The 15820-nt window shown below is 39.6% G+C and overlaps 1 protein-coding gene across 16 annotated transcripts in view; it reads right to left on the bottom strand.

Moving 5' to 3' along the window:
* Positions 1-15820, bottom strand: part of DMD (dystrophin) — a 2447064-nt gene that overhangs the window by 78989 nt on the left and 2352255 nt on the right. For all 16 annotated transcript variants that reach the window (XM_049872854.1, XM_049872851.1, XM_049872858.1 and 13 more), the window contains 2 exons: positions 14416-14501; positions 12003-12160 (listed from right to left, as the gene is read on the bottom strand). In XM_049872854.1, coding sequence (XP_049728811.1) covers positions 12003-12160; positions 14416-14501 — 244 coding nt within the window. The remainder of the gene's footprint in view (positions 1-12002; positions 12161-14415; positions 14502-15820) is intronic.

The raw sequence follows: 15820 nt of genomic DNA, 5'->3' as shown, positions 1-15820 counted from the left end.
ATTAATGTCAGTGGTATAAAACCTGAAAAGCTCCTCAGGATTAGTCTTCTAATTTCTGATTTTCTCCTTGCTCTTGTACCTTCGAGGAGTCCTGGTGGCAAAACAGTTAGTTAAGTGCTCAGCTTCTAACTGAAAGGCTGGCGGTTGAAACCCACCCACCTGGGAGAAAGACCTGGTGATCTGCTTCCATAAAGATTACAGCCAAGAAAACCCTACAGGGCACTTCTATTCTGACACATGGGGTTGCTATGACTAGGAATCAACTTGACAGCAACAACAAAAACTCTTACCTTCATTGCTCCTAAAACATCCCTTTATACACTCTGCCTACATGTGTTTTTCCAAGATTCCTAAATATGAATCTTCAGCCATAAAAAAATGAGTTTAAGAATCCCTACAGTAACAGGTATTTTTCTCATTTAAATTAAGATTTGAGAGGTCAAGAGTCGTTTTCATGAAGACAAGAAGCAGCAAAAGGCTTCCCGTAACTGCTGTCTTGGGTAGAAATCAAGTATTTTATTTAAAGTTTTAAAGATAATGAGCAGGTTGGAGGCCAGCAGTCACTGCTCTAAATATTAATCAGGACTCTGAATAACCCATTAAAGATAAAATCAGCCCAAACAATAACAAATGGTGATTATCCACTCTTCATTTACATGTTCAAGGACACCTGTCCTGAAGACCTCTCAGGCTCTTCACTCCACCTGACTAATAAACCAATTAACCCCATGGCCCCAGGGAACATGGGCACCATTTGTAAATCTATGCAAATCTGTAAGTATACTCAATGGTATTAACTTAAGCTAGAGAGTTCTTACTTAACAGAAAAGTTTCACATATACATTGTAAAGCACATACATCTAAGTCTTCAGATATTGTGGAACACACTTTCTGAAGTAAGGATCACGACACATTTTGAGAAAGCACAAGCTGTAAAGTTAACCCTTACACTACTGCCACCTATGGTCATTTAAATTCCAGTTCAGTAAAAGGCAAAATGATAGGAACAGAAAAAAACAGATCAGTGGTTTCCACAGACTAGGAGTGGCACAACATAGGGGAATTTTCGGGGGTGATGGGAATGTTGTGTCTTGTTATTGTGATGGTTTCACGACATATGCATTTGCCTAAACTCAAAGAACTGAACACCAGAGTAAATTTTACTGTATGCAAATGAAATGAAGCTTAAAAAAGGACAAGTTGAAAAAAAATTTTTTTTTAATTTTTATCAAATGCCAAATCAAAAAAACCAAAACTACTTGTTAGATCAGGGGAGATCAATACGCGATAAGGGCTTTGGATAAACGGATAAGAATTTCTGAGGAGGAAGTTTTGTACTTCACTTCATTTTAAATAATTTTTGTAGAAGGTTTTCAATGAAAATTCCAGTTTACAATACAGTGACAAACATAGGAAAAAATGATAAAAACTGAACTCATGTTCCTTGTTTCCATGAGCTTTTGGATTAAGAGTCAATATGAATTGGAATTAACGGTGAACTGGTGAAAGGAATCAAAAGCATGGCTCTCAAAAAAAAATTTTTTTTTTCATCAGCACCTCTATTTCAACTTTTCTATTTAAGAAAGAAAGAGACAGAGAGAGACAAAGAGAGGGAGGGAAGGAGAGAAGGCGGAAAGAAGGAAAGGGAGGAAGGGAGAAAAAGAGAAGAGAGAGAGAAAGAATAAAAGGAAGGAAGGAAGGAAGGAAGTAAAGAAGAATTTCGTTATAACAATTAAGTGTCACTTCAGAAGGTTGGAAGCCCAGGTGGCACAGTGGTTGAGAGCTACAACTGTGAACAAAAAGGTCAGCAGTTCGAATCCACAGGATTATTTAGCTACTATTTTTTTTTTTAATTGTTGTTAGGTGCCATCAAGTTGATTCCGACTCTTAGCTACCCTGTGTACAACAGAAGGAAACACTGTCCAGTCCTGCCCCATTCTCACAATCATTGCTATGTTTGAACCCACTGTTGCTGTCACTGTGTCAATCCACCTTGTTGAGGATCTTCCTCTTTTTTGTTGACCTTCTACTTTACCAAGCATGATGTCCTTCTCCAGGGACTGGTCCCTCCTGATAACATGTCCAAAGTACATTAGAAGATGTCTTGCCATCCTCACTTCTAAGGAGCATTCTGGTTGTATTTCTTCCAAGACAAATTTGTTTGTTCTTCTGGCAGTCTATTGTATATTCAATATTCTTTACCAACACCATAATCCAAAGGCATCAATTTTTCTTCAGTCTTCCTTATTCATTGTCCAGCTTTCCTATGCATATGAGGTGACTGAAAACACCATGGCTTGGGTCAAGCACACCTTAGTCCTCAAAGTGACATCTCTGCTTTTTAACACTTTAAAGAGGTCTTTTGCAGCAGATTTGCCCAACGCAACATGTCATTTGATTTCTTCATGGCTGCTTCCATGGGCGTTGATTGTAGAGCCAAGTAAAATGAAATCCTTGACAACTTCAGTCTCTTCTCCGTTTATCATGATGTTGCTTATTGGTCCAGTTTTGCAGATTTTAGTTTTCTTTACGTTGAAGTGTAATCCATACTTAAGGCTGTGGTCTTTGATCTTCATCAGTAAGTGCTTCAAGTCTTCTTTGTTTTCAGCAAGCATGTTGTGTTGCCTGCATATTACAGGTTGTTAATGAGACTTCCTCCAATCCTGGTGCCAAGTTCTTCTTCGTATAGTCTGGCTTCTTTGATTATTTGCTCAGCATACAGACTGAGTAAGTATGGTGAAAGGATACAACCCTGATACATACCTTTTCTGATTTTAAACCACTCAATATCCCCTTGTTCTGTTCAAACGACTGCCTCTTGGTCTGTGTAGAGGTTCCACATGAGCACAATTAAGTGTTCTGGAATGCCCATTCTTCAAAATGTTATCCATAATTTGTTATGGTTCACACAGTCAAATACCTTTGTGTAATAAATAAAACACAGGTAAACATCTTTCTGGTGTTCTCTGCTTTCAGCCAAGATCCATCTGACATCAGCAATGATATCCCTCATTCTATGTCCTCTTCTGAATCCGGCTTGCACTTCTGACAGTTCCCTATCAATGTACTGCTACAACCACTTTTGAATGATCTTCAGCAAATTTTTACTTGTGTGAGATAATGATACTGTTCAATAATTTCTGCATTCTGTTGGATCACTTTTCTCCGGAATGGGCACAAATATGAATCTCTTCCAGTTGGCTGGCCAGGAAGCTGTCTTCCAAATTTCTTGACATAAATGAGTGAGCACCTCCAGCACCGTATCCATTTGTTGAAAACATCTCAATTGTTATTCCTTCAATTCCTGAAGCCTTGTTTTTTGCTAATGCCTTCAGTGCACTTGGACTTCTGCCTTCAATACCATCGGTTCTTGATCGTATGTCACCGCCTGAAATGGTTGAACATCAACCAATTGTTTTTAGTACAGTGACACTGTGTATTCCTTCCATCTTCTTTTGATACTTCCTGTGTCATTCAATATTTGCCCTGTGGAATCCTTCACTATTGCAACTTGAGGCTTAAATTTTTTCTTCAGTTCTTTCAGCTTGAGAAATACCAAGTGTGTCCTTCACTTTTGGTTTTCTAACTCCAGGTCTTTGCACATTTCATTAGAAGACTTTGTCTTCTCTAGCTGCCGTTTGAAATCTCTTCAGCTTTTTTATGGGACCATTTCTTCCATTCAGTTTAGCTACTCTATGTTCAAGATTAAATTTCAGAGTCTTTTCTGAGATCCATAAGGCCTTTTCTTTCTTTCCTTTCTCTTAATGACCTTTTGCTTTCTTCATGTATGATGTCCTTGATGTCATCCCACAAGTCTTCTGGTCTTCAGTCATTAGTGTCCAAAGCCTCAAATTTATTCTTGAGATGGTCTCTAAATTCAGGTGAGATATACTCAAGGTCATACTTTGACTCTCGTGGACTTGTTTTAATTTTCTTCAGCTTCAACTTGAACTTTCACACAAGCAGTTGAGGGTCTTTACTGCAGTCAGCCCCAGCCTTGTTCTGACTGATGATATTGAACTTGTCCATTGTCTCTTTCCACAGATGTAGTCAATTTGATTCCTGTGTATTCCATCCAGCAAGGTCCATGGTTATAGTCACCGTTTATGTTGCTGAAAAGAGTATTTACAATGAAGAAGTCGTTGGTCTTGCAAAATTCTATCATGCAATCTCTGGCATTTTTTCTATCACCAAGGCTATATTTTCCAGCTATTGATCCTTCTTCTTTGTTTCCAACTTTTGCATTCCAATCACTAGTAATTATCAATGCATCTTGATTGCACCTTTGATCAATTTCAGACTGAAGAAGCTGGTAAAAAAATCTTCTATTTCTTCATCTTTGGCCTTAGTGGTTGGTGTGTAAATTTGAATAACAGTCGTATTAACTGGTCTTCCTTGTAGATGTATGGATACTGTCCTATCACTGACACTGTTGCACTTCAGGGTAGATCCCGAAATGTTCTTTTTGACAGTGAATATGATGCCATTCCTAGGCATAGTAGACTATAGGATTATCTGATTCGAAATGGCTAATATCAGTCCATTTTAGTTCAGTAATACCTAGGATATTGATCTTTATGGGTTGTATTTCATTTTTGACAACTTCCAATTTTCCTGCATTCATACCTTGTACATTCCACGTTCTGATTATTAATGGATGTTTGCAGCTCTTTCTTCTCATTTTGAGTTGTTCCACATCAGCAAGTGAAGGTCTCGAAAGCTGGACTCCATCCACATCATTAAGGCTGACTCTACTTTGAGGAGGCAGCTCTTCCTCAGTCGCATATTATATGCCTTCCAACCTGAGGGTCTCATCTTCTGGCACTATATCAGACAATGTTCCACTGTTTTCACAGCCCAATTTCTTTAGAAGTAGATCACCAGGCCCTTCTTCCTAGTCTTTCTTAGTTTGGAAGCTCCACTGGAACCTGTCCACCATGGGTGACCCTGCTGGTATTTGAAATACTGGTGGCGTAGCTTCTAGCATCACAGCAACACGCAAGCCAACACAGTATGACAAAGACAAGTGGTTACTAGAGAATATCCATTAGTCCAAAGTGGGAAGGGGGGAATGTCTATGGATCTGAAGGGTTCACATTTTCAATATTACTGAACAAAGAGTCAAAGAAAACCTAAGGACAGTAGGATTTTTTTTTACTGTACTTTAGATGAAGGTTTACAGAACTAGTTTCTCATTAAACAGTTAGTACACATACTGTTTTATGTCAACACCTTCTCTTCTCAACCTTGGGTTCCCTATTACCAGTTTTCCTGTTCCCTCCTGGCTTCTAGTCCTTGTCCCTGGGCTGGTATGCCCTGTCAGTCTTGTTTTGTTTTATGGGCCTGTCCAATCTTTGGCTGAAAGGTAAATCTCAGAAGTGACTTCATTACTGAGCTGATAGGATGTCAGGGGGGGCCATACTCTCAGGGTTTCTCCAGTCTCCATCAGGCCAGCAAGTCTGGTCTTTCTTTTTGAGTTAGAATATTGTTTTATATTTTTCTTCAGCTCTGTCTGAGACCCTCTATTGTGATCCCTGTCAGAGCAGTGAGTAGTACTAGCTGGGCACCATCTAGTTGTACTGGACTCAGTCTGGTGGAGGACTTGGTAGACGTGGTCCCTTAGTCCTTTGGGCCAATCTAGGAAAGCAGGATTTTTTTAAATATAATTTTTATTGTGCTTTAAGTGAAAGTTTAAAAATCAAGTCAGTCTCTCACACAAAAACTTATATACACCTTGCTACATACTCCCAATTACTCTCCCCCTAATGAGACAGCCCACTCTCCCCCTCCACTCTGTCTTTTCGTGTCCATTTTGCCAGCTTCTAACCCCCTCTACCCTCTCATCTCCCCTCCAGGCAGGAGATGCCAACAGAGTCTCAAATGTCCACCTGATCCAAGAAGCTCACTCCTCACCAGCATCCCTCTCCAGCCCATTGTCTAGTCCAATCCCTGTCTGAAGAGTTGGCTTTGGGGATGGTTCCTGTCCTGGGCCAACAGAAGGTCTGGGGGCCGTGACCACCGGGGTTCTTCTAGTCTCAGTCAGACCATTAAGTCTGGTCTTTTTACAAGAATTTGGGGTGGGAGATCTAAGTCAATTGGCATAATAAAATCTATTCAGAAAACATTCTGCATCCCACTTTGAAGAGTGGCGTCTGGGGTCTTAAATGCTAGCAAGCAGCCATCTAAGATGCATCAATTGGTCTCAACCCACCTGGATCAGAGGAGAATGAAGAACAGCAAGGACACAAGGTAATTATGAGCCCAACAGACAGAAAGGGCCACATGAACCAGAGATTACATCATCCTGAGACCAGAAGAACTAGATGGTGCCCGGCTACAACCCGTGACTGCCCTGACAGCGAACACAACAGAGAACCCCCGAGGGAGCAGGAGAGCAGTGGGATTCAGACCCCAAATTCTCATGGAAAGTAGGATTTTTGAAAGTTATTTCAAGGATGGAAAATAGAAAATGTGACCAACTGGCATGGGGGATGCTGTGCAAAAGGTTGAGAAGTCTCCTGGCATGAGATTTTAACATTCACAGAGAGAACAGAATTTTAAGAGTCTCTAAAACCAGATCTATAGATTTTTTGATTATAGATAAAAGAAACTGTTAAATTTTGGTGAGATAGTCTCATGGTATGATCCACTTCAGATAACCACGGCTTATACTCAGTGAACGTCTACGTGTGCCAGTCACAGCTCTAAGTGCTTTGCCTGTATTGGCTTAGGGCCTAGGAAGGTTAAAACATATGCTCAAAGTCACACACCCAGCAAACAGCAGAACAGGGATTTCGACCCAGGCAGTCAGGTTTCAGAGCCTATGAACTTAACCACTTGGAAATCCTACCACTCACTACTCCAGGTATTCTAGAGTGATTTATTATTTACATATGAGAGTAATATACACTTGTTCTTAACAGTTAAGGTTGTAATTTATTCTCATTTCTATATCATTCTATATTACAGCAACTGTGCATCGATGATATTCATTTTTGTCATATAATATAAAAACACTGAAGACAGATGAAAAAACAACTTATTCATTTTGAATGCATGAATATAACAGAAGGCACAAAACAAATGTAAAATAAACAGACTTTGACACCCAAGCTCTTGGAGGCGAAGCATATTGAATATAAAGTTGGTATATGTGATTCCATCTGAACAATGATGTCCTTAAAATGTTTACAGAAGAAAATACTAGAAAGGCTCTAGCGGGGTGGGGGGCACATCTCAGGGCACCACCAAATAGCAATTTGAGGACACATGACCCTTTCCTGGAGTTACTTCAAAGTGTGAAGTTTTCCCTAAAATGAAATATTACTTGGCTTTATTTGAAGGTAAAGTAGGCATCTGCAATTGGGAGTAGAGTATTTTAGATAATGATCATGGGCTCTGTGTGTGTGTGTGCACGTGTATGTCTCTGTTGGGTAGGGTGATCATTTATCCATGTCATCCTATTACAACCTAAAATTCATATAAGGGATCATGTTAACAATTAGTTTAGTCCAGTATTTGAACTGGTGAAAGTCATCTATTTCTACTCAGATGGTTTAGCAGAAGAAAATACTGGCTTGGAATACAGAAAACCTGGTCTCAATGTCTAGTTCTGACATGATATAATTGCAGGATGTCGAATACTTTCATTCTGCCTCTCTGGGCCTCTGTTTTCTCATCCAAGAAAGGAGAGATGTGGACAAGCTCCAAGGTCCCTTCGGGCAGTCTATGTGACTCATTACTAGGGCAGCCTTGTTCTAACTAAGGTCATAAGGATCAACCTACTCTCTCAGCAGGGTTGTTTCCATGGAATATGAAAGAGAAGCATGTTGATAACACATTAATTAAAGCTGTATTTCTAAAACAAACTAGTTTCAAAACCTAACTTCTACTATTACCGAAAAGAGTCCAGTTTCCAGTAAATGTGGACACATGTCCTTTTGCCTCATTTAGTATCAGTGAAGATAACTACTGTTGAGTCTACAAATTTATAATGAATTTTTCTTAATATCCAGAGATATGACTTCATGTCCTGACTTAACAGATAACTCCTTGAAGGACCTATACGGATTTTTAAGTAGCGGAAAAAAGAAAAAAAAAATGGATTTGATGGGCAATTTCCTTCTCTCTTCATAAGTGGTTAGCGGGGAGGGATATGGGCTAAAGAAAACTTTAAAAGATCATCCAGCGAGTGTTGCACATGAAAACACACCTCTCTTCCTGTCACTACCAGGCCCTTGTATGGACGAGAAGCTACACTTTTCCTAATTGTAGCAACTCGACCAAAAGTAAGTTTTACAGTTGGTGACAAGAAAAAGAAAACAAAGAAAATGAAAGGACTACAAACTGCAGTCAACATCTCCTTCTTTGATGCAAAGAATGCATTCGAGGGAGAAGCTTAAGTATTTCCCTAGGCTGGTAGAAATAGCAGACTCTGAGCACTAGCTTGCTGAAGGAACCACCCCGGTGCCATTCCCAAGGTCTTACACTTCAAACAAAGGGCAGAGGGAATGTTCACTCTTCTTATCTCTCCCTATAGCAAACATCATATTTTCATGCAGGCTGCGCAATGAAAGGCAAGGTGACTGCCAGACCACCTGGCTGAGGAAAAGCATGCCAAAAAGGGAGTCTGAAGGAGGCATTCACAATGGATCTGTTCAACCTGACTGCAAACTGCTACAAGGTTGAGAGGCTCCCCAAACCTAAGTAATATCAACCTCGTCTGACTCCATGCATACAGAATGTGCACAACATCTTCTAGAAACCTCCACAAGGATGTTTTGCCAATACTTTAAACTCAGCTTCTTAAAATGAAGAATCCTTCCCACTCCCAATTCTCGTTGTCTCTCCTCTGTTCCCTGTCTTGTTAGGACAGTCCACCAGGGTCCCAGGAAAATGCCTGTTACTTCACATTGAGGGAACTGGACAGCGGTCGTATCGAAAGGTGCATATTTGGGAATGAGGTTGATCTAGGAATCCAACTATTCCACCAGCTGAAGAACTTCAGGAGCACAGCTTAAATTCTTCATCCTCTTAAACAACAATAAAAACAAACAAAATACCCAAAGTCTACCTATTCTATTCTCCTTAAAGAACTGGTGAAACTTAAATGACAGAATTCATGTGAACAAAGGTAGTATATTAGTAGCGAGAGTACTAGTATTATTTATAAGTACGGTAAGTACAAATGGTAGGGGGAAGCTGTTTCATGGTAGGGAAAGGAAACTGGGGGGTGGTTTTGGGATCAGATTAACAATCTTCTGAGAGTTAAATACAGAAATTAGAGTTTCATTCAGTGGACAATGGGAAGAAACTGAAGATTTCTAAGGATGGTGTCATATGGTGAATATATTTTTCTAAAAGCAGCGAGGCCAATGAAAGGGGCCAGGGTGTGAAGTGGAGGCTTGCTAGGAAGATAATGCAATAACCTACACATGTGATAAGGCCTAACACAGTGCAAGAGTGGCGATGAAAAGAAATCAAGCAAAAGATGTTACTTTTCCTTAAAAATAAGAAGTTACTATTTTACTATTTTTTTTCTGATGATAACTGTTTAAAGAAGAAAATTTGGAAAATACAAAAGAGTATAGAGAAGAAAATAAAAACCACCTGTAACCCCACCTGTTACCACTGTTAATATCTTGACTGAAATCTCCCCAACTTCACAAAAGACATTTGCAAGAGCTTGAAGACTGGCTAGTCAGGAAGCATTCAAGAAATATGTGAGGATGGATTGAGTTCAAAGTTCCAACACTGAGAAGAGAGTGTTGCTATTACAGTGACAGAGAAGTAACCAGACAAGAGACATGAGGTTAAGAAAGAAGAGGGCACTCAGCAAAGGCAGAGAGGGATAAGGAGGGCAGGATCAGGGAAAGCAGAGCTTCTGTTCACCAGCCCTCGGTCCTGACAGCCAAATCCAAGAGGGCCAGAGTCTGCAGTGAGGGTGGTGGTGGTGGCCTGATGAGGTTAAGAAAGAAGAGGGCACCCAACAAAGGATGCACTAGGCAGAAAGGGATAAGGAGGACCCCACCAGGGCAAGAGGAACTTCTGTTCACTAGCCCACAGTCTGACAGCCAAATCCAAGAGGGCCAGAGTCTGCAGTGAGGGCGGTGGTGGCAGCCTGAGGAGTTCGGCTGCGGCACAGTCAGTGCTGTGGGGTGACTGGGTGGAATGGCTCCAGCCAGCCTTAGATACAGCCTGGCTTACTCTGCAGTGGGTGGTGCAAATGGCTAACGCAACTGGCTGCTGTCTGAAAGGTTGGCGGCACCTTGGAAGAAAAGCCTGGTCATCTACTTCCGAAAAAAATCAGCCATTGAAAGCCCTATGGAGTGCAGTTCTACTCTGACACACATAGGGTTGCCAGAAAATCGGAATCGACTAGACAGCAACTGGTACTCTGCAGCAGGAACCATCACGAAGTAGAAGCAGCTGTTGACCATTTTGTGTTCTGACCCTAACCTTCAACGCAAGTCACAGGACACACACATATGCATATAGATATGTATACACGAGTGTGTGGAAACCCTGGTGGCATAGTGGTGAAGTGCTACAGCTTCTAACCAAAAAAAGGTTGGCAGTTCAAATCTACCTGGAGCTGCTTGGAAACTCTATGGGGCAGTTCTACTCTGACCTATAGGGTCGCTATGAGTCGGAATCGACTCGACAGCAACGGGTTTGGTATATGAGTATGTGTGTGCGTTTCACAACCGGAACTGAACAAGATAACTGAGACTTGACAAAAGAGCAAAGAACAATTAGGAAAAAAACCTCACGTCATTGCAACGTTTTATAATTTGATTATAATTTTATAATTGGATTAAAAAAGATAAAATGAAGCTCGATTATTTGTGGCCTTTAATATTCATTGTATAAAAGTTAAAGTGTCTACATTTTGGAGTAGAAATATGAGTGCAACAACATGCAAAAAACAAAACAAAACTAGAGATAGTGGTAGCCTATGTGCATTTTGGGAGGTTTGCGTGTGAGGTCCAACCCAGTTAGCTCTACAGCTAGTTCTATATTATAACTCTCGGCCATTGTTCGTGGGATTAGAATGGATCCCTGTATTAGAAATATGGCTCTAAGCATTTTTAAAAACAGAAGAACACTGTGAGTTCTGTGGTAGTGCAAATATCTTACTCCTTCAATGTTGGTAGTAAACAGCCTTTGACAAAAAGCCGTCTGCTAATATGTATCAAAACCTACAAAGATGTTTATATCTTCTAGTCTGAGAATTTATCCTTAGGAAAAAATTCAATCAAACAAAAAAGCTAAATGCATAAAGATGTTAATTGTACCATTACTTACTAAAAACAGGAAGAACCCAAATGTCTATCAACGGAGTGCTCTGGGGTTTGGGAAGAAGAGGGTGGTCTGGAGCACTGACTAGAGGAAAAGCAATGGGGCAGGAGGAGAGAGTGGAGGGGCAAAAGGGGCAGAGTGTGTTGAGCTAATGGTGGACAGTAGCAGAGACTACAAACCTCAGACCCTGTAGTAAGGCTGTGGGAGGCCACTGTACAGGCCTTAGAATGGTAGTGGAGTGTCAAAGCTACAAAAGGAAATGTTTTAAAAATGAAAGCTGAGTTAACTTTTTACCAACAGCCATCGAAAAGGAGGCCATAACAATAGGGTTGGGGAAAAAACTAAGATATTCATCTACAAAGATCCCTTTCTTATTGACAAAGGATTTCTGTGGCTAGAGACTTATTTCTGGAACCACTGCAGACTCCTACCCTCCCAGCCCCGTCACTAACTGTGGAGTCACTGCTGCAGAAGAGGGTATTTCTTTTCCTTCATCTGCACTGCCCTCTCTCCCAAAGCCCAGAGTCCCAAAAACTACTGCTTACAGAAATTCAAATATCCACAATCCCTGACCTGCCTACCTATAGAAGAGCCTCCAAGAACAGAGCTCATGTGAGAAACTGAAGTTCTGTGGGGTTTTTATTATTAACTTATAAAATGCAAAAGAATAAATATATCACTTAAAACGGTGAATAACTTACAAATTGGAAGCAGCTTCTAACACTCGGCTCAATGTTACTTCCTCCAAAGGATGCAACTTCACCCAACTGTCTTGGGATTTGGATAGAGTCATGGAGAAGGAGGCCCAGCCTGCGCTGGTCACAAAATCCTGTTGAACTTGCCACCTGCTTGAAAAGGTCTACAAGAGGAAGAAGAAAATTGCAACAATCAAAAAGCAGCACCAAGTGAATGCTAGCAGAAAGTAACGTTCAACACAATTCCAGTATCAACTCTCGAGACTAGCCAATATTCCCACAGAGAGGGGTTACTTCTAATTCATGCAAATTTAGACATTTATTATTTTTATGGACCATGTTAATCATCACTGTATATAGGAAGCCTGACAACTTTTATATAAACTACAGCCCTGCAAGAAATGCAAGCTTACATACAGCATTGACACCTAAATTCTTCCTCAGCCAGAACACGATCCTTTGGAAAATACTTTTAACATAGGATGTAACCACTACATAAACGTTTCAGCATTAAGAACCATAAAACTGGCCTGAAGCATGATCCCCTTTAGACATCAGAAATTTGAAAACATACCAAAATTGGGACTTATTTCTGGAATCATAAGATAATTTGAGCTTCTAGCTCATCTTGTATGTGTTCCCACAAGAAGCTGTACATATTTACAATTAGATCACATCAGGTTGTACTGTCATTGATTAAATATGTGGCTGTCTTTTTGGCTGGAGAGTGAGATCTCCTTGAGGGCAGGGAGCACATGCTGGTTAACTGTGCGCCAGCAGCATCTAGAGCAGGATAGCAGTACCTGGCGGATACCAGGCGCCCTGTATTTGTAGCTGAAAGAATGAATGAACCCACCAAACACTACTGATATATGTGGTATTCTCAGAAATAAAACCATTTTAGCCACTCCTTGCATTCAGATAAAGGTTTCCTAAATAAGTAAATATGAGAAAGCTTCCCCCCCTTAAGCAACTTTACATTCTAAGAAATTAAATATTTTAATGAGATTTATAAGATGCCAATCACAAAATTGAGGTTACTAACACAAGCACAGCTTTTTTACTATGTCTCCAACATACATACACACACAATTTTGAAAACTACGAATTAGTGTTTTCAAAACAGTTTGAAGTTAGTATTTTTTTGTTTCCCCAATCGCAAAATTATGTTCCTTCTGAGTAATTATTTGAAACACAGGCTGAAGTTCCCTTGATCATTCCATTTAGTATTACGATTATACCATTGATAAGGTTAGATAAGCTAACCTATAATAAATAACTACAATATTGAGGGAAAGAAAAACCACAGAAATTTAGAGGAGGAAAAAGCAATGGGGGAGGATAAGAAAGAGAAAAATGAGGAGAAAATTTCACAGAGATATTCTATTATATCTAAAATACACTTTTAAATAGTTTTTGGAAAAGCTGTTCGGTTATTTTTATTTGGTTCTTAGGACCAGAAAACTCAAGTGGAAAGTAAATGAAAGTTAGAGCTAAAAGAGCATGTGTATGTTGTGGCTGGCTCCTGGAGGGGCAGTGAGCAGTAGGGCACAGAGTGGCTTTGGAGGAACTCAATCTCCTTCGTCTCCTGTCTGTCCTTAAGCTCAGCCCATCTCCTCATCTGTGTGTGGCTAGGCCTTAGCGGAAAAGAGAAAAAACCAAGGTAGGCTGGTTTTGTTGCATATTATTATGGAAAAGATTTCTTACAAGTATTTAAAGGGGAAAAAGAAGTACGGTCCTTCACAATGGGAATGAACGGCTGCTTAGTCTTCTAGACCACTCCTCTAGAATTTGCTTTTCATTTGGATTTATAGTTTCTAAGCAGAAAAACCCAATGGCTAATCAAAATGCAAATCTATAAGGTGGTATTTACCCTTGAAGAAATAGCAAGCTACCCCTCTCTCAAACAAGAAAATGTTAGTCACATCATGGAATTTGATGTGTCAGTACAACTTATGGTAAGATGATTATAAAATAAACAATGTTTCTTGAACATGAATGCTAGACAGTACTCTTTAAATAAGAATCCAAAGATTAGGCAAGGGCACGGATTAAACCTTCACATTTATTTTTCTGACTTATACAAAATATAAAGAATACAAAGGGGTTAGGAAATCAGACTTTATCCCCTAGGAACATGTGTTTTATCCAGACACAGTCGATGTAATGTAAAATAATACTCGGACTGGAGACATTAATCCTCGTTCTCTATTTAAATACCTGTAATTTAATGTCCGACAAGGGACGACACAAACCACATTTTACGACACAAACCACATTTTACGACACTCTAAAAGCAGTCCTACATCTTACATGAGGACCCCACTGTCAAGTAAGAACAGTATGTCTTTTCCCATCCAGAACTGGGGCAATTAGCCAACATGAATAAAAGAATACAGAGTTAATATATACAACTTACATCTGTACTTGTCTTCCAGATGTGCTTTACACAGAGATATGATGCCGGTTTTAAAAGACAGGACACGGATCCTCCCTGTTCGCCCCCTATTATGAACAATCAAACCAGAAAACAATTACAAATACTTTACTAGTGGATAAACGCTTTTTAGTTAAGGGAAAAAAGAAAAGCTTTGGATGTGGAAACTCTCTTGACCATTGTTTTATTAAGACTGTTAAGCACTTTTCTGTGTTCATTATTTCTTTGGCTCGTGACCTAGAATGTAATGGAAACCTGACCAATGCAACCCATGAATATTTACCAAGTTTTCAATTCCTCAAAGCCCTTACTTGAACTGCAAGAGTAGCTCTACATAAAGTGGGAAAAATTATCCTCCTTTTCACCTATGGCGAGCCACCTAGGTTTAAGTCCGTTAAGTGGAAGAATTATTACCATGTTTTTACTAAGCTATTTTGGTTAGTGAAGCACATGACCTACTTTGGTTATGGAAACCCAAAAAAAAAAAAAAAAAAAAAACAACTAACTGCTCTGCTCTCTTCAATACTTCTTCATATTTTCATCAGATTGACCATTATTGAGAAGAAAATTAATCACTTCAGGTGACATGACATACTATACAAAATATAAGTGCTTACCTCCATCAGAAAAATATGATATTCTCTATTAGAAAGCATTCAAATATATGCTCTAAAAGAGCAATTTTTTAAAGTAACTGATAGCTATTATCAATGTTTTCATATATGTACCTTTTCACTTTATACGTAGAAAGCTGAAATAAAGCATTCCGCTTAACAACTTTATTAACAAGCTCATTTATCCAGGGGAAAAAATGAGGTATCAAAAGCTTTACATTTTGTAGAAAATGTCTTAATGATTTTCACCTTCTTATTTTGTTACAGGAAGCAACTGGACCTTGTTGTTATATGCCATTGAGTCGATTCCGACTCATAGTGATCCTATAGGACAGAGTAGAACTGCCCCCACAGGGTTTCTAAGGAGCAGCTGGTGGATTTAAACAGCTGACCTTTTCGTTAGCAGTCAAGTTGCCCTACCAGGGCACCACCAGGGCGCCAACTGGAACTTAAATGTCAGTAAAAACAGATTTTAGAATAATTCTACCACCTAGCACTTCTTAATCACAAAGGATAGGCCCTACTTGTAGTTAATTCTGGTGAAGAAACAATATACTCAACTTTAAACTGGTACAATTTATTAAATCTGACCGTCAAGCAGAAATCCCTGATGCAAATGCATTAGCAAAATTACTATCACTGGAAAGTTTTATCTTTTTTCCTCTTAACATACAAAAAGGCAAGCCAAACAAAGTCTAACAAACTTTATAGAGTAACTCAGGTGTTCAAAGAGTTAAATTTGCCCCCAAATAATTTTCAGGCAGGTAGAATGG

The sequence above is a fragment of the Elephas maximus genome, chromosome X (assembly GCF_024166365.1).
Source record: "Elephas maximus indicus isolate mEleMax1 chromosome X, mEleMax1 primary haplotype, whole genome shotgun sequence".
In the NCBI taxonomy this organism is placed as follows: domain Eukaryota; kingdom Metazoa; phylum Chordata; class Mammalia; order Proboscidea; family Elephantidae; genus Elephas; species Elephas maximus.
This window is presented reverse-complemented; position numbering and strand designations above follow the sequence as displayed.